At 41.5% G+C, this 18,232-nt stretch overlaps 1 protein-coding gene across 1 annotated transcript in view; it reads left to right on the top strand.

Moving 5' to 3' along the window:
* Positions 1-18,232, top strand: part of LRRK1 (leucine rich repeat kinase 1) — a gene marked incomplete at its 3' end in the record, with an annotated part of 122,319 nt that overhangs the window by 53,934 nt on the left and 50,153 nt on the right. The window contains exons 5-6 of the mRNA XM_079701091.1: positions 868-1,047; positions 1,465-1,613. Coding sequence (XP_079557217.1) covers positions 868-1,047; positions 1,465-1,613 — 329 coding nt within the window. The remainder of the gene's footprint in view (positions 1-867; positions 1,048-1,464; positions 1,614-18,232) is intronic.

Below are 18,232 nucleotides of genomic sequence, written 5' to 3'. Positions count from 1 at the left end.
GCTTTCTTCTAGTTGCGGTGAGCAGGGGCCATTCTTCATCGCGGTGTGCGGGCCTCTCACTGTCGCGGCCTCTCTTGCTGTGGAGCATAAGCTCCAGACGCGCAGGCTCAGTAGTTGTGGCTCACGGGCCTAGTCGCTCCGCGGCATGTGGGATCTTCCCCGATGAGGGCTCGAACCCGTGTCCCCTGCATTGGCAGGCAGGTTCTCAACCACTGCGCCACCAGGAAAGCCCTAAATCTTTATTTTTGAGGTCAGATAAATTCACTATGGATTTTTAAAAATATTTATTTATTTATTTATTTGGTGGCACCAGGCCTTAGTTGTGGCAATAGGGCTCCTTAGCTGCAGCACACATGTGGGAACTAGTTCCCTGACCAGAGATCGAACCCAGGCCCTCTGTATTGGGAGTACAGAATCTTATCCACTGTGCCACCAGGGTCCCACACAGCTGAAATATTTTAATCCTAAACTGCCTATCTCCAAAACCCATATCCCTGTGTGTGATGCTGCTCTAGGGATGACGTCAGGGCTGGGGATGAGGAAGAGAGTAAGGGGATGCTCACAATCCCACTACCCAGAGATAATTCTGCAGCACTGAAGGTAGTTCTTTCTAGTCTTATTTCCATTGTTAAGATCACACTGTTTTGAATGCTGCTTTTCCTCAGTTGGTGTTATTCGATGAGCAAGTGGGTTTATAATGATGTGGGGAAATGTCATATGCAATTCAGAGGGACTATTCCATAGACACTGTCAACTGGATGGAAGCAGATTTCAGCTGGAAATAGGGCCGTGATCGAAGGGGATTTCAGAGCAGGAACAACCAGTCCCTCCAGCCACCCTCTCCCTTTGTTCTGTCGTCCCTGCCAGGTCCCTGCAGCCCCCAGCGATTACTGAACTGGATGCTGGCCTTGGCCTGCCAGCAGGGGCACCTGGCAGTGGTGAAACTCCTGGTCCTGACGCACGGGGCCGACCCAGAGAGCTATGCAGTCAGGAAGAATGAGTTCCCTGTCATCGTGCGCCTGCCACTCTACGCGGCCATCAAGTCAGGTGGGTCCCCAGTCAGTCCGCCCATGAAAACCATCACCCTGTCAAGATGTGGGCCCATCCTTCACACTCAACTTCTGCTCTCCAATGGCCTTTGTGGAGGTTTTCGCAACTCCATTCTTTGCTTTTTCAAAAGGTCTGCCTCTTTCCTCCTTCCCCCTACTCACTCCTGCAAGGGGATTTCAGTGACAGGGGCCAACCGTGGCAAAGGGACCATCTTAGGAGGCACTTCAAAGGGCAAAGCCCCACAAAAGTTCTGTCACTAACAGGAACCTTCCGGCGTCAAGGGAGGTAATAGAGAAGTTCAACAGCACCAGTGCCCTTTTCATTTTCATTTCACATGTGAGTGTCTGCCCTTTTGGACAACTGTGACACACCCTGCATCCCAATGCCCTTAGCTCTCCACTTTCTGTCCTTTAGGGAATGAAGACATTGCCATATTCCTGCTTCGGCATGGGGCCTTTTTCTGTTCCTACATCTTACTGGACAGTCCTGACCCCAGCAAATATCTCCTCAGGAAGTATTTCGTCGAAGCAAGTGCCTTGCCTAGCAGTTGTCCAGGAAAAATGGTGAGTAGTCACTGTCTGTGGATGAATGAATAAAGAAGAGGCGGTGTATATATACAGTGGAATATTTTTCAGCCATGAGAAAGAAGTACATCCTTCCATTTGCAACAACATGGATGGACTTTGAGGACATTATGCTGAGTGAAAGAAGTCAGACAGAGAAAGACAAATACTGTATGTTTTCACTTACATGTGGAATCTAAAAAAGGCAAACCATAGAAACAGAGTAGATGGTTTACCAGCACCTGGGGGGTGGGGCTAATGGGGAGATATTGGTCATATAGCCGAAGTGTTGGTCACTTCAGCTATAAGTTCCAGAGATCTAATGTGCAGCACTGATTACAGCTAATAGCACTGTATTATATATGTGAAAGTTTCCAAGAGAATAAAGCTTAAATGTTCTCACCACAAAAATGAAATAGTAATTAGGTGACATAGTACAGGTGTTAGCTAAGGCTACAGGCGGTAATCATTCTGCAGTATGTAAATGTATCAAATCAACAGGTCATACATCTTAGCTTATACAATGTCGTATGTCAATTATTGCTCCATAAAACTGGGGAAAAAACTCATACAGGAATTAGTTCTAGTTAGTTTACCATTTTAATAACAAAAATAATATTGCATTGTTTACATTATCTTCAACTTGACTTTTTAAATTTAGCACTCTATCACTGACTCCCCCAGATCAGTCAATGTGGCTACATCTCATTCTTTTAAATACGTGCCTTAAATCTATAGTGAATGTAGCTTAGTTGACTCAGCCCTTTTCCTGCTGGTGGACATTTGGATTATTTCTGGTTTCACACTTTCACCAGCTTTACATGGGGATATCTATCCCCATACTTTGGCCAGCACTAGATGTCCAGGAGCCTTTTAATTTTCATCACTCTGATGGGTAAAAATGGAATCTCCATGTTTTAATGTCCACATTTCTATTCTTAATAATATTGAGCATCTTTTCATATCATCATCAATTATTTGCATTTCCCTTTATGAGTTGCCTGTTACAGTTTGTTGATTATTTTTCTCAAGGATTACTCACCTTTTCCTTCTCATTTTGGAGAGGCTTTTTGTATGTTAGAGATTTTAAGCCTTTGTTTATCATACATGTTGCCAATATTTTTCCCAATCCATTATCTGTCTTCTGTCTGTTATCTTTTGAGATAACAAAGATATAAGAATATATAATCAAATATGTTTGTTTTTTCCTTTATGGCATTTGGGTTATATAAGAAAGTCATTTCACCCTCGATTTTATATAAATATTCTCCTAGAGTCTTTTATACTATTTTTACTCTTTTATTTTTTTATATTTTAAGCTTTAATTTTTCTTGTATTTATTTGTATATGTGGTTTGAGGGAGGGAATCTAGCATTCCTCTCTTCTAGGTGGATGATCAGTTATTCCAGCACAATTTTTAAAATAAACTTTGATTTTCCCTCTGAATTGAAATGTCACTAATGCCATTTCCCCCAATATATACCTATATACATTTTGGGATTCTCTGCACTGGTCCACTATTAATCTGTTTCTGTTCAAATGCTATACTGTTTTGATTATAGGCATTTCATTTAAACCTTACAACCTGTTAATGCAAGTTTTCTACTCTTTATTTGCTTTTTTCAAAAATATCTTGACTGTTATCAGACATTCGTTTTTCCATTTTGTGCATTTCCTATGGTGACTCCCATGGCAATTTGTGCTGCGTTTATGTTCTTTGATGGGATTTTATAGTTTTCCTCATAAAGATTTCCTGAACCTATTTTGTTTATTTATTATTGTTTTTGCCACTGTTTGAATGGAATATATATAATTCTTACCCATTTCCAGCCTAATGTTGCTGGTACGAAGGAAAGCTCTTCTGTTTATTTGTTTTACCCAGTCCCCTTACCAACTTGTCTTACTAATTCTAGTTTTTAGAGGAGTTCCTTGAAACTTTTAGGTATATTATCAAGTCATCTGCAAATTTAAAGCAGGTTTGTCTTGTCTTTTCTAATATTTATTTAACTTACTTTATTTCATGGCTTACTGATTATCAGCAGAAATGTCAAAAGTTGAATCATCTGAAAAGAGCAGCTGTATCTCTCTTGTTCCTGTTTTTAAAAGTCTTGGCATCAGCAGTTTATGGTCATTTGCTGTAGATTTTTGGTAAATAGACTTGTTATATTTAGGTAGTTTCCATGTATTCCTTTTTGCTTAGGATTTTTATTAGGAAATGTTGCTGAATTTTGTTGGATCTCGTTTTAGCAGCTATGGATATATTCACATAGCTTTTCTACTTTAATTTGTTTATGTAATGAATGATGATGATAGATATTGACCCAATATTGAAATCTTGTAATAATGCTAATTGGTGTTTTTATGGCTGGATTTGACCTATTGATATTTTATTTACAGTTTTTGCATCTATATTTATAGGTGAATTGATCTATAATTTTCTATTTTTATTATCTTTATGAGATTTTAGTATAAGACTATGTTAGCTTTACAGAATGACTTAGGGAACCTCCCATTTTATTACAATCTGGAGAAGTTTCATAGGAGTTATTTATTGTTAAAGATTGATTAGATAAAGCAGGTCTTTGTTTGGGGACTTCTTTTGAAGTCGTTGATCAGTTCAGGTTGTCTGCTTTTGCTTATGTGCAGTTCAAGAGGTAATATTTTGGTAGAAAATCATCCATTTCTGTTAGATATTTAAGTTTGCCATCATAGTGTGTTACATTTACCTTTTCTGGTAATTCTTTTCTTCTATATTTGTAGTTATTATATTCCCATTTATGATGTTGAACAGTTTTACTTTTTCTCTTTTGAATTTAATCAGACCAGCCAGGGATTTATATATTCTAGTGGTCCTACCAAGGACCTAGATTTTCTTTATTTTTTTATGATTTATTTTGTTCCTTCATTCGTTTTGGCTTTTATCTGTACTGAAATCTTCTTGATATCTTCTCTGAGTGTTTGGTTGATGGTGTTGTGGTCAAGATTAGGCTCTGGCAAGAGACTTCCTGGCTCTAATCTGGGCTCCAGACCTCACTGCTCTAGGACCTCCATCTGGTTACTTACATCTCTGGGGCTTGGTTTCCTCATCAACTGATTTTTATCTAGTTCTTCATATAATTCTAGAAGTTTTTGCTTCATACCCCTGGTTTATGGCTTTATGACCCATTTTAACGTATTTCATTATATCAAATATCTGCCTTAATCCTGTTGATGCTTCTATCCTTAAAATTGGGTTTGTCTGCTCTTCACATGGCCACACTGCTCTTTTTTCTTTGCATCAACCTTGTTTAAGTTTCCCCAGCCTTTATTTTCAGTTTTTATTTTGTCTTAGGTGTATTTTTTGTAACAGTATTGAGTTTTTAATCCCATCCGAGACTGTGTCTTTTGAAAGAGGAACACACCCAACTCACATTTGTGTGGGACCTGTCATATTAGTTTATTCCTCCCATCTTTTTGATTATATGTATTGCTATTTCCTTTTTACTTTTTTCTTATCATTGCTGGTTTCCTAGTTTCTAGAGAACACTGATATTCTATTTTCCATAACTTGTTAGCTCTCTGTGCCTTGGCTGGTCTCAGTTATAAACAGAGTTAATCATTGTATCTACCTTGGAGGCCAGGTGTGCACTTAGCACAGGGCCTGGAACATAATAAGAGCTCAATAAACATTAAACATCAGCTTCATGTTGCAAAAGGAAATAAATAGTGATCATCTAACCCTTACATGTGTGTGGTGTTCAGTGTTTTTCCCAGCACTTTCTTTTCATATTTGATCCATACAACACTTTAGTAAGAATTGCAAGAAATATAATCTGTTTACCAGATGAAAGTATTGAGGTTTAGAGATATTCTGTTACTTGTCCAAGAACAGAAAATATTAAACAGTGATACTCAGACCAGAACCTGAGCCTTCTTAACTTGGGGATTTTCTCATTTCATGATTCCTGAACTGTACCTCCCAGGTCTTTCATGTAGATCAGTGGTTCTCACACTTTTCTGTAATTGGAATTCCTGGGGGCTTTTTAAAAATTCTGATGCACAGGCCATACCATACACTAACTAAATCTGAATCTCTGGGATGGGACCCAAATCAGTAGTTTTAAAAACTCCCCAGATGATTCTAATGTGTACCCAGTGACTTGCATTTTCTTGGCTTAAGGTTAAAAGCAGAAATGGTTGACATCTGTGTCTGTGATCTTTTCTATGGGTAACTCCTGCTAATTTGCCAAGATAGGGATAGAGCATGGAAGTGATTATTGCATTCTGCAAAGGAGAAGACAAAGAAAAGACAATGTTGCTTTTCTTCTCCTTTGCCCTTTTGGGTAGAATCAGAAGAGGAAATGAAATTACAGTGCATCCTGAGTCATAAAGACTCCTTGGGCTTCCCCAAAGCAGGTGGTATTTTTTTTTTTTTATTCAAGTGAATTTCAGACTCAAGGGCCTTTGCAGTGTGTACATCCAGTGTGTGCAGTGTGTGCAGCCAGTGTGTCTGGCTGCCATGATCTCTAACCTGTGACAACACTTTCCTTCTGTGCTGCCAGCAGAAGAGAGGGGGTTAGTGCGGAGGGGTCCAGTGTCAGGAACGATGACTCAGAAACCAGAGGTAAGTGCTTCGACCTTCCCAGGTGTGCAGTGGAGTTGAGCTGGCATTTTTTGTTCAGAATATTAGACAAGGGCAGGCACTAAAAGGGTGCTTTGCTACCATGTGTACACAGCCTGAAAACTCCCTTGCCTGCTGGCATTCATGGCAGTGACCTTGCTGAAGCAGTCATCTTGTTTTTTTCTGTATTTGTGTTCAGCCTCCCCCACTAGCTAGTTGATATTTTATTAATGTAATTGCTGCCTCTGTGGAAGCCACGGCCAGTCAAGGTTCACCACGCCTCTGTGTCAGGCACAGCCTAGTTCTCAGGCTGCCAGAACCTGCCTCTGCTGGCAAACGGGGAATGGCTGAGAAGCCCACGTTGATTTTCCACTGGCAGCGGGCGGGCTGCTCAGTTAGGTTTTGATGGTGTTTGGAAAGGAAAGTCTGAGAGCCCACACCACATGGTCTGGACACTTTTAAAAGAGCAAAAGCAAAGCCAAGTCAGACCTGGCCAAAGCCGTTCCTGGCTCTGGCTCATGGGTGCCCTTCTGGAAAACTGCCAAACCTTTGCCTGAATGTTTAATGAGTTGGCCTGTGTTCCTGGTGACTGTCCTGTCAATGTTTGCTTTGTTGCCATGAGAAATAACACTTTGATGCTGGCACACCCGGGAAGGATCAGGAAAACAGAAATGCCAGGAGAGGCCTAAGCAGGGCCTGGACTAACCATGGTGTTTGTCCCATTCAGCAGTTAGAGGGCTGGGCCGGAGGGCACGCTGGGCTGTTCTGAGTATAGGAGTAAGTCCACAAGAGCTGAAATTGATTCTGAAACTATGCAGTTGGGGAATTATTAATTTTCTTTACAAGTCCCTAATGATTTCAAATCTGGCAGCAAACCTAGGGAGGATCACTTATTACTACTACTACTACTACTACTACTATTGTCATTTTTGGATCAGCTCTGGCTTATGATGTCCCTTAAACATTCCTAGTGACTGGCCATTCAGATGCCTGTATCTGTGCCCAAGCATAAACATCCTGGCTGCACATTCTTGGAGCTGAAGCAGCCCTTCTCCATCAGAGTGATCTGGTGGGTCTGAGGGTTTGCATACATGGGATACTCAGAAAGGGCAGGCTGCAGCAAGTGTGGCTGCTCAGCCTTTGCTAGGGCCTTCATGAGCAGCTCACCAAGGGCTACTGACACTGTGAGCACTAAGGCTTCTGGGAAACATCCTTGCCCAAGGTTAGGCCTAGTGTTTGGTACAAGGGTCTTATTCAAGAAATTTACACTTTCCAGAGCATTTCTACATCTGCACCTCGCACCTTCTCAGCTCCTCACGTCCTCCTCACAGCAGGTGGTACTGTCTCACAGAGCAGATGTAAGTCTCTGGGGCAGTAGGGCCCCGGCAGGTGAGAGGCAGACTGGGAGCAGCCTGATTGCCTGTGGTTCGGCCTTTTCACCGCTGGCTTGTGTGAAGGGAAGAGCCTTCACCTGCCTTCTGAGAGTTATGAGATCAAACTCAGAATTATTATGGGCCTCTTCCATCAGTTCCACTTTTCCTGTGCCCTGAAATTTAGCCAATTATCCTACTGTTTTCTCTAGTTTCCAAATACCAAATCTTTCCCCACTCTCATGCCCCATTCATACGCTTTCTCTATGGAATAGACTCGCCACTGTGACGTTGTCCACATAGTGAGTGCTTCCTAGAACTTGAGAACAGATAGTGAGGGTCACAGGGTAGAACAGCTGAGCAGGTGCACTGTGTAACCGTTCAGGTTCCTGGTGGCCTGTCCCACTAGATCATCAAACATAATACAAAACAGCAGTTATACAAGCCACTTACATTTAGCTTACAATGAGAAAATGATTCATGGAGATGCAGAAATACTAAAACTATTATTTGAACTTATGTGACAAGCTAGAAAACACAATAAGGAAAGAATAAGAAAACATTATCAAATGTCATTGGAACTACTGGATATCAGCATAGACAAGTACATTCATAATGATATGAATAAATTCCAGACAGGTAAGAGTTAAGCACTGGAAATTTATCAGAATATACTTTCAAAAAGCACATTTATTCCAGTTATAGAAGAAAATGATTCCATTTCAAAATTTTAAAGATATATAAAGATGTATAAAGACATATAGTCACAAATAAGAGAAATGATATATATATATATAAATTAGTTATTTATAATAAAATATAATTTTACTATAGTATACTAATATAGTAAAATATAATTTTTAAAGAAATTTAAAAAAGAAAAACATTAGCAGATACTTGAGAAAAAAGAATTGACAGAAACTGAAATCCAAAAAACACCATTGACGCAATTACATGTCAGTTGATAATTGAGTTTAATTCAGTCAGTGTTTATATATCACCTACTAGTTGCTTGGGACTCAGCAGTGCCCAAGCCAGAGCCATGGCCCTTGCTGTCACATTGCTCACAAATGCCCTTGGGTAAGAAGTTAAGAGAAACGAACAGTTAATTTACACATGAGAAAACACAGATAGTAAATCATGGCATGGAAACATACACAATCTTACTGGCAATTACAGAAATTCAAATTAAAATGACTTGAAAGTACCATCACATACCTATTAAACTCGCAAAAATAAATATAAATGCTGAGTAAGGCACTTGGCAGCGTCAAAGAGAAAGGGACACCAAAGCCTTGCTGCTGGCACTATAAATTGGTTCCGTATGTGTGGAAAGTAATTGGCGTCATGTGACAAAAGCTATAAAACTCTTTTCTCCCAGAGAACAGCTCTGAATTTGGTATTTCCTTTCTGAAAGATACCTCTAGGATGTAACTCAAAAGAAAAAAAACGTAATTGCCACAACTGTACTCAAAGCACTGCTGTCTATAAGAGAAACTAGGAGAACAAAACCCAAATGTCCAGCAGCAGGGGGAACTCTACTGGCCATGAATACCCACAGGGTGGACACCACACAACAGGGACAAGAGTGTCTGTCTCCTTATGCTCAGCACAGCGCTGCTCCTGGACACCAGCATTACCTCCACACCTCAGCCATACGCCACGTCCTCAGGAAAGCCTGCCCCAGCCCACAGGCCGGGTCACATCCCCCTTTCCATCTCTTAGAGCTTCCTGCCATTTTATTCAGAGCACTTAACAAAGTTTGGGGTTGTCTGTTCTGGTGACATTCTTGTTTAATGTCAATTCCCCCATTTGACTGGAAGCTTCGTGAAAGCAGGGATTTGTCCAGCTTTGCTCACCCTGTGTTTGCCCCTCAGTGTAGGGCCTGGAACAGGATGAGGAGTTGGTTGCTTGGATGGATGGATGGATGGATGGATGGATGAATGGATGGAAAATGGGTGTGTGGGTGGACGGATGGATGGATACCTGGATGGATGCATGGATGAATAGGTGAATAGATGGATGGATAAAATTTTATATATGTAGTAAACTTCCATTTACATAGGACTTCATGGCTAACAAAGTACTTTGCCAAATATTCGACTTTAATCTTCTATACAAGTCTGTGAGGTAGAAATTTTTATCTTTATTTAAAAGTTGAGGAAACGGAGTTCTCTCAACAGTAAGTTGAATAGCTTAGTAACTGCAGAGATAGTATTTTTATTTCTTGTTTTTTTCTCTCTCTTGCATATTGCTATTGGCAAAATTCTTGAGTTGGAAGGGAGATTTTTTTTGGTAAGTTTCCTAGTTTTCAAAGGAATGACTGAAATACTACATGGAAAAAAGCACAATGTTGATTTAAAACAAACCTTGTTTATCTATTTTTAAGAATTTTAGTGAAGAAAAAGTGATAAATTTTATTTACTATGTTTTGGTATTCAGATGATTAAAAGAGGGCCACTTTTCTTTAACAAAATGTGCTGGTGGTTTTCCATAAGTTACCACCAACAGTGCTATTTTCTTGGTATAGATCCTCCTTGGTTGCAGAACTGAAACCTTTGAGTTTACTTGTTGATTTCCATTAGAGAAGATTTTGTTACAGTTTTTGTATCCATGTGTGTGCATGCAGTTGGCTAGAATTTTAATGGCTTTTGCAAAGTAATTGGTTTTACTCATAAAATCAAGTGAGTCTTCTGTTAAGTAACCATGTATGTAACACAGAGACTATTTGTTCTTTGAAGATTGGATTGAAAAAGAATTATATTGAATTAGGAGCCTTTGGAGAGTGATTCTTTAGTTTCCTTATTTGTTTGTCTCATATACATTATTTTGTTTTTTCTCTTATTGTGTCACTTTGAGAATTTTTTATTTTGGAATTAAATTTTGCATTTCAACATCATTATATAGTTTGTTAGCTCTGGCTGAGGATATCTCCCACAACTTAAACATTGTTTTTCAGCAGTTGTTAGATTGTCATTTTCATTCTTAGATTATTAAGGTACTTTTATTTTTAGTCAATTGATTATCAATTTTATTATTTTCCAACAACTCTAGAATTGGTTTTATTTACCAACTTCCTAGTTTTTACTTCATTTTGTTTTTTCTATTTTTAATCTAATTTTGTTTTCATTTCCTTGCTTTCTTTTAGCTTTCCATTCTAAGCAGGGCAGAGCTAGTTTATCATGCTTCACTTTTTCCTTTTTGTAACTGTGATCAGAGTTGTTTGTTTTTTCCCCATTACTTGTGATGTTTTTGTTGTTCTAAAAATATATTCTACTGTTGTGAATTGGTTTTCTCTCCTACCCAAACATTATTTGAAAGGGCATTTTTAATGGCCAAATAATTGGACACTTTTTAATTCTGCTTTCATCATTGGTCTCTACCTTTACTTTGCCTTTGTCCAGGCATAAGATATGTAGGAGGCTTGCCCTTTTCCCCCCTTTTTCTTCTTTTACTTTTGCTTCTTACACAGAATGTAATCAATTTATGTGCAAGTTCATACTGATTTGAAAACAGAATTCATTCTCCTGTCCCCTAGTATTTGGTCATCTCCCATTCTTATTGTAGTGTCCTCCATTCATTTTTTGCATATTTGACCTATCATATCCTGCTAATATTTTTCTTGAATTTTCATGGGTTTGTTTTTTACAAATTTGTCCTGGGTTGGAACACAAAGATTTAGCATAGTTGTATTTTGGGGGTTGTGGTTAAGTGTCTTTATCATTATTGAGTCACCTTGGTTATCTCTCCTAATGCCTTTGAAATCATGTCAGCTCTTCCATGGCCATGTGAATGAACATGATGCCTGGTAGGAAGGGACCAGACAGAACATTAGGCACCTGAATCGTGATCCTGGTTCTGTTACCTTCAAACAGGTCACCTCACTGAGGCTCTTTATGTGCAAATTGTGCTTACAGGGTTACTGTGAGGGTCATTTGAAAAAGTTCTGTGCATGCATTGCAAAGAGTCACCAGGAAGGTATTATCATGTGATCACAGCTCAACTTCCAGAAGGTTCCCCTACAGGGTTCAGGTTTGAGTGTGCCCTTGGAGGCAACAGACTGTTCCATGTTGACTATTTAAAATGCCATTGTAGGTTTGCTTGTAAGTTATTTTTGTACTTACATTTCTCATTGATCTGGCTTCCTTGGTTATGTTTCCCTTTTTGTTTGTTTGTTTGAAATTATATTGGTAGCTAACCACTACTAATTCTGACATTTATAATATTTTTAGCAGGCAGGCTTTTGTCAGAACTGATTTCATTTTTTTCCTCTCACTAAGTCGTTTGATTTAATTTAATTTAAGTCATTTAAGTGAGTCATTTAATTTATCTTCCTTCTGAGTTTAGAAGGAAGGCTGTCCTCCCCTTTCTCTTTTCCTCTCCCTTCTCTTACTCCCTTTAGTATTCTCAGGTCATTTTCAAAATTCTCCTTTTACACCATAGAGTCCTCCCAGGCTTTTCCCTAAGTTAATGACTGGTTTTACTGTCCTTTTCCCACCTTTTTATTATGTTTCTAATCTGCTTATCTTAAGAGACATCCTTCTGGCTTTCAAGAAACTCTGCCTCTTTCATTTCCTTTCTTAATCTGTGGGCTTCTGTTGATGGAATGTTCCGGATTCTCAGGTCTTGACTTCTCCAATTGTCACTTGACTTGTTACCATCTGTATCAGTGCCACCATAACAAAGTACCAAACACTGATTGATTTAAAATAACCGGAATGTATTGTCTCGAGTTCTGGAGGCTGGAGTCTGACATCAGGGTGTTGGCAGGGCCGTGCTCCCTGTCACAGTTGCAGTGGAGGACCCCTCCCTGCCGCTTCCTAGTGTCTGGTGGCTGCTGGCAGTCCTCAGTGTTCCTTGGCTTGTAGACCCATCACTCCAGCCACATGCCATCCTCCCTGTGTCTTCTCATCATCTTCCCTCTGCACATGTCTGCCTCTGTGTCTAATCTCCCCTTTCCATAAGGACACCACTCATACTAGATGAGGGCCCACCCTAATGACCTCATTTTAACTTGATTACCTCTATAAAGACCCTGTTTCCAAATAAGCTCAAATAAGCTTTTTCTCAGGGATTTTTTTTACTAGGGATTCAACATATCTTTTTCAGGGACACAGTTCAGCCCACGACACCATCCTTATGGCTGTCGCTCCATTGCCCTTGGCCTGGTTCGCCCACCATGGCCACATCATGTGCACAGGCAGATGGCCAGTCAAGGTCCAGGCTCCTTCTCATCCTTTCACTTTCAATGCCCCCTCCCTCCTGAGAGCCTGTCCCTGCCAGGGTGCAGGGACTTGAGCAGTAGGCGTTTGGAAGCCTTGCATGGAGAGTTCTCCAGGGCCGAGGATGTGGGGCATAGTCCTCGTTTGCCATGGCCCTCATCAGCACAGGGAGACTGGGCCAGAGTTGCCGTCTCTAGCGTGCTGATCCCCTGTCCAGCTGACTCCACCTCACTTAGAGCCTCCTCTGACAGTCTGGGCTCCCAAAAGACACTTGTAGGCTTGAAATTTACCCCAACTTGTTGGCATTCATGCACAGATCCCCTTCTGCACAGTCACTGATATCACTCAGGTGGCCTGGGATATGGCTTCATATTCTGCAACTGGCTCTGCTGCTCTGAGCACCTTCATTTTTAGAGTTTCTTTTGGCCTGTTCTTCAGACCTTTTAGTGAGTCTGTTCCTTTCAGATTAGACCTGTTGGTTTTGCACTCCTCCGGATGCCTGGTGCCCTGACTGTTCCTTCACATGTCAGAAGGTGGCTCTTGTCTTCCTGGCTGGTTCAACAAGGAACCACCACCCAGGAATCTGCTTACCCACAAAAAGAAAGTTTTGGGTTTTATGTAGACCAAGGGTTCATTAATACATTTTAGAACATTCTATGTATTTCTCCCCCGTTTTAACACGTGTGCCTTGACTGGAAAGACTAATTCTACTGACTGCCTTTTTTGTGTCATGCTGTGCTATGACTGAGCTCTCTTCTGTCCCCTCAAGGGACAGTGAGATGGAAACACAGGGAGAAGAGATGGAGATTCTACTTTGTGGGCTCAGTAGAGACCTAGTAAGGAGGCAGTGCTGGAACTTGCTCTTGTGGGTTCTCAAAATTGCGGAGGCACACCCACCCCCAGCATTGGGGCAGAGAACCCTTCTCTGTGTCTGCTCAGGGCCCAGTTGCCAGCCCCACAGCTCTCAAGGTTAAAGCCAGCCTAAAAACACTGTCAATTTCAGCCCTTCATGAACAATTATATTCTTCAACCATAAGGGCTGCACTGACATAAAAGCATGAGAGATGTCACTGTAGTCCACTGGCTCATTGACCGTGTTATTTTTGTATGGAAGCTTCAGGCAGCATTATATAAAGGCAGGTAATTGCCCTCCTGGACCACAGCTTCCATCACAGAACAAGGAGACCATCGTATGCAGAGGTAACTCCAAACGTCACTTTCTGTAATGAGCCAAGTGCCCTAGTCCTTCTTGAACTGGTCCTGGTCACCACCACTGCCTTGGAAAGCAAGTTTCTTAAGTCATCATACAGTGTCTTCTGGGAGAGCAGTACTTCCTTCTGTTTGGCCCAAAATTGAAAGGGCTCATGCTTAAGGACCAACATGAGCATATTCTCTGTTTCCTCCAGAGAGATGTGCCTTAACCATGGCATTGTTGAATTTTGGGGATCTCCACAGCCAGCTGTCTTTGATTTTTCAGTTCAGCGTACATGAATTTAATTATACAATTGCTGGCTTCACCCCCTCAGAGCCTGGTTTATTGTGATCCTGCCCGGACTAAACATAAATAAGTAATGAGGGCTTGCCCAGCTACATTTCCATGTCAGGTGTACTGTGCATCCTTTCTCCTTCCTTCTTCCTCTCTGCCACTTTGGAAACACTTGTGCACCCTATAATGTTTGTGCATCAAAAGGAAAGTAACTTGTATAAGTGAAAGGTTTCAGACTAACCCAAGACCAGGTAGAAATCCTACATGTTTTTCCAACCACCATCCAGCCCAGAAGTCTTTTCACAAGCATATCTGAATTCTGAGTGTGTCATCATGTTTTCTGACTTCTTGCTTTTTACTACTTCTCCCTGGGCTTGAGTTTCATAAATTTCAACCCTGCAGAAACTCTGGTGGGTGTAAGACCTAGAAAGAGCTCAGTTTTAGGAACTGGCAGCATCTGCTTCCTCCTCTTCCTCATGTCTAGAGAATTCAGTTCCACACACAGCCACTCTCTTGTTATTGATGATTTACTTCTGATAAATAGTACCTCCCAAAGAAGCATAGGAGGTTCCCTGCAGGTGTTCTTTCCTGGCTTTCTGGTCAACATCACATACTCTTAGTCCTTGAAAGGTGACTAGATGCACGTTCAATACACACACAGCTCTTCCCTTCGAGACATAAACTCCCTGAGCCGGTTGCATCTGCAGCATCCATATCTTCAACCCCAGTGCCTGACAGGCTGGCGTGCACTTGGCAGTGCTCAAGTAAACGCTGCTGACTGTGAAGCAAGATGGCATCCTTGTTACCTAACTGGGGGCTGTACCGCAGACACTTCCTGGGCGTGAAGAAGGTGGTCCTTGCCCCAGGGCTTTCAGGATTAGTAGGATTTAGATAGGAGGGAAGAGGGCTGTGAACTCCAGGGGAGAGAAAGCAGAGCAGGGAGCACCCTTTCCCCTTTGTCGTGGTAGCAGGACAGAGTGCAAAGGCGGAGGCCAGCCCGCCTGCAGAATCTGGGATCCTTGAGTGACCTCATGACACCCATGATCAAAAGGAGACCAGCTCTCTGGTGAAAACTTGCAAAACTCCCTTAGCTCCAGTCCCACCAACCTTGTGTCTCCTGCAGCCCCAGAGCACCCTGGCAGCCCTTTGGCACATTGACCAGTCAGGTACTGACAGTAAGTTCACTGTCAGGCCCCCACAGCCTTCCTATGAATTCCAGTCCACTTTCTGAGCCCTATGGTTCATTTATGAACAGGCAGTTTCTGTACTTTAGTTGGCGATTTCCCCTTGGTCTTGAATTCTCTGCTCTAGGAGTAGGCCCATTCCCCAGTTTCTTCTACCTAGAGCAAATTATTAACCCCACCAGCCATCTGCCAAGAGGAGCACAGAGGGTGGGCAGAGGTCGTGGAGGAGACAGTGAGACAGAAATTTGGGAAGTGATTGGGGCAGATTGTGGAGGTGTGGGGCTGTCTGGGGAGGGAGTTCAGGTGTTCTGCTGCAGGCGGGCTGGGGTGCAGGAAGGCTGAAGGGTTTGAGTAGACCTTGGTATTTTAGGGTGATCGTTCTGGTTAGAGGTGTTAATAGATGGATTGCTGGTCCCAGGGGCTTGATTCTTTTCAGCACACAAACATTTATTGAGTGCCTGCTGCATGCTAGGCATGGTGCTGAGCTTCACACACAGTCAGACAAGGTGCAGCACTGGAGATGCATGCAGTCCGGGTTCTGGATAGCCACACTGCCTGCTGGGGCAGTGGAGACAGAGATGACCCTTGGGCTGACTTAGTGCAGCACGGAATCCACAAGCAGGTTCCTATAAGGGGAGTTGAGCCTGATAGCACCTGTGAAAGTACCCACCTCCACCTCGACTGGCCCAAGGCCCCACATGGGGTTAGTTAAGCAAACACAGGGCTCCAGTCTCCTGAGGCTGAGCCTCTGCTCCTTATGCAGTTCTAGGCTGCAGCTCCAGGGTCAGAGGACAAGAAGGAAATGCAGGAGGAAGATTGCCATTGTCAGGGCAGAACATCTCAGCTGATCCTCCAAAGATGTGCGCAACTAGTTTACGTCACAATAGCAACCTGAATCTTTCCTGTTGTTTTATTTATTTTTGATGGCCCTTAGAGAGTTTTATTTATAGACACCTAAGGTTTGTGATTTAAAACCAAAACCAGCCTCCTTTTCATCTTGCATTTGACTGCCATTTCAGTTCAGGTCCAAACTATTTGATATTGAGTGACCAGAATGGCCACACAGGGTGAGTAGAGAAAGTCAGACTGCAATCTGGACACCTTGGATTTATGTCCAGCTGTCTGGCCCTGGACCTGGGGCCTGGATATGTCTTTGAGAACCCAGGAAAGGGAGGCAGCCAGACCCTTAGAGGGCCTTCTTTGACTTGGCATTGCAAAGACTGGCATGGCTCCTAGATTGGCTGTCATGATTACTCCAAGGCTCTCTGTGGGAAGCCATTGTCCTTCTCAAGAGTATAAGCCAGAAAGAATCCTGGGTCCAGAAGTGACCTAGATATCATCTGGTCCAAGCTGCTCATTTAACAGATTAAAATCAACAATAATAAGGTGAAGGGTGACACAACTATGAATTTTTATGGAAAGATTAGGAAGAAGCTGATGTGACTGGATTCAAGTTGGAGTCATCAGAATGCACTCATGTTAAATATAGGGTTGTGTTGGATCAATGGGCCAAGAATCAGTGACAGCCCAATAGCAATGAGCATACCCAACACCTAGATCTTGGTTTCTAAATACCATTTTCTGTTAAAGGGAATCAGGGCTGGTACTTGGAAAGGACCAGAGGAAACTTGAACATCTTATTTTATCAGGAAGTAAGGGAGTACCCAAAACTGATAGGGATATGTCAGAGGAACACAGGAGTCCCCTTGATGGGACTCCCAGTGGTCAAACTGGGGACTAACTGAGCATTGGAAGAAATAATGATAATAATGAATTATAATACTTTGAATTTAAAAAGGATCTGTGAGTCCATAGTAATATTTAAACAGGTGGGGAGGGACATACTTCTGTACAGAAAAATGACAGGTAACAAATGTAGATGGAATGGTAGTTTTAGAAAAATTACCACCTTGTAACCACCAATGTACTAAGTGAGTAAGACCCTAATCAACAATGGATGCTGAAATCACTGGGTAAACTGATGTAGGAACATAAAATATTCACAGATAGTCCCAGAATATCACCCCACAGATTGCTGATTAATCACAAAGAGTAAAATGGAACTTAACCAAGGGATCAGACCATTAGTGAAATAACCTGACATCAGGTGCCCTCTGGTGGAGTTCAATTGGTAGGACTCAACATTGTCTGAGATTTTTGCCAAAAATGCTTAACTTGAATCTAAACATTAGGAAACAACTCAGTAAATTCAGATTATGGAATATTCTAGAAGACAACTAGAATGACTTGAAAACTTACAATGCCAAAGTTGGAAAAGACATTAAAAGGCATGAGGATTCTTCTAGATTAAAGAAAATAGAGACATGTCAACTAAATGCAATGTGTGATTCTTGATGGGATCCTGGATCAAGATACAAAATAGTTATAAAAGACATTTCTGGGGTATTTGGGAACATTTGAACATGGATTGTGGATTTGATAATGTATTGATTTCATTTCTTGAAAATGATAAATATATGGTTGTCACGTAGGAAAATATTCTTGTTCTTCAGAGATACATGTTAGTGTAAAGTGCCATGATAGCTATAATTTACTTTCAAATGACTCAGCAGATAAATGAAAAGTGTGTGTGCTTGTATGTGTGTGTAGAGAAAAAGAAGAGAAAGCAGATGTGGCAACATATTAACAATTGGTGAGTCTACAGTGCACGGTGTATGAATGGGTAATCATGTGTCCTAGTTCAACTTCTCTGCAGTTCTGAAATTTTTCAAAATAGAAAATTATGGGGGAAAACAA

Source organism: Hyperoodon ampullatus (genome assembly GCF_949752795.1).
Source record: "Hyperoodon ampullatus genome assembly, chromosome: 3".
Classification (NCBI taxonomy): Eukaryota; Metazoa; Chordata; class Mammalia; order Artiodactyla; family Ziphiidae; genus Hyperoodon; species Hyperoodon ampullatus.
This window is presented reverse-complemented; position numbering and strand designations above follow the sequence as displayed.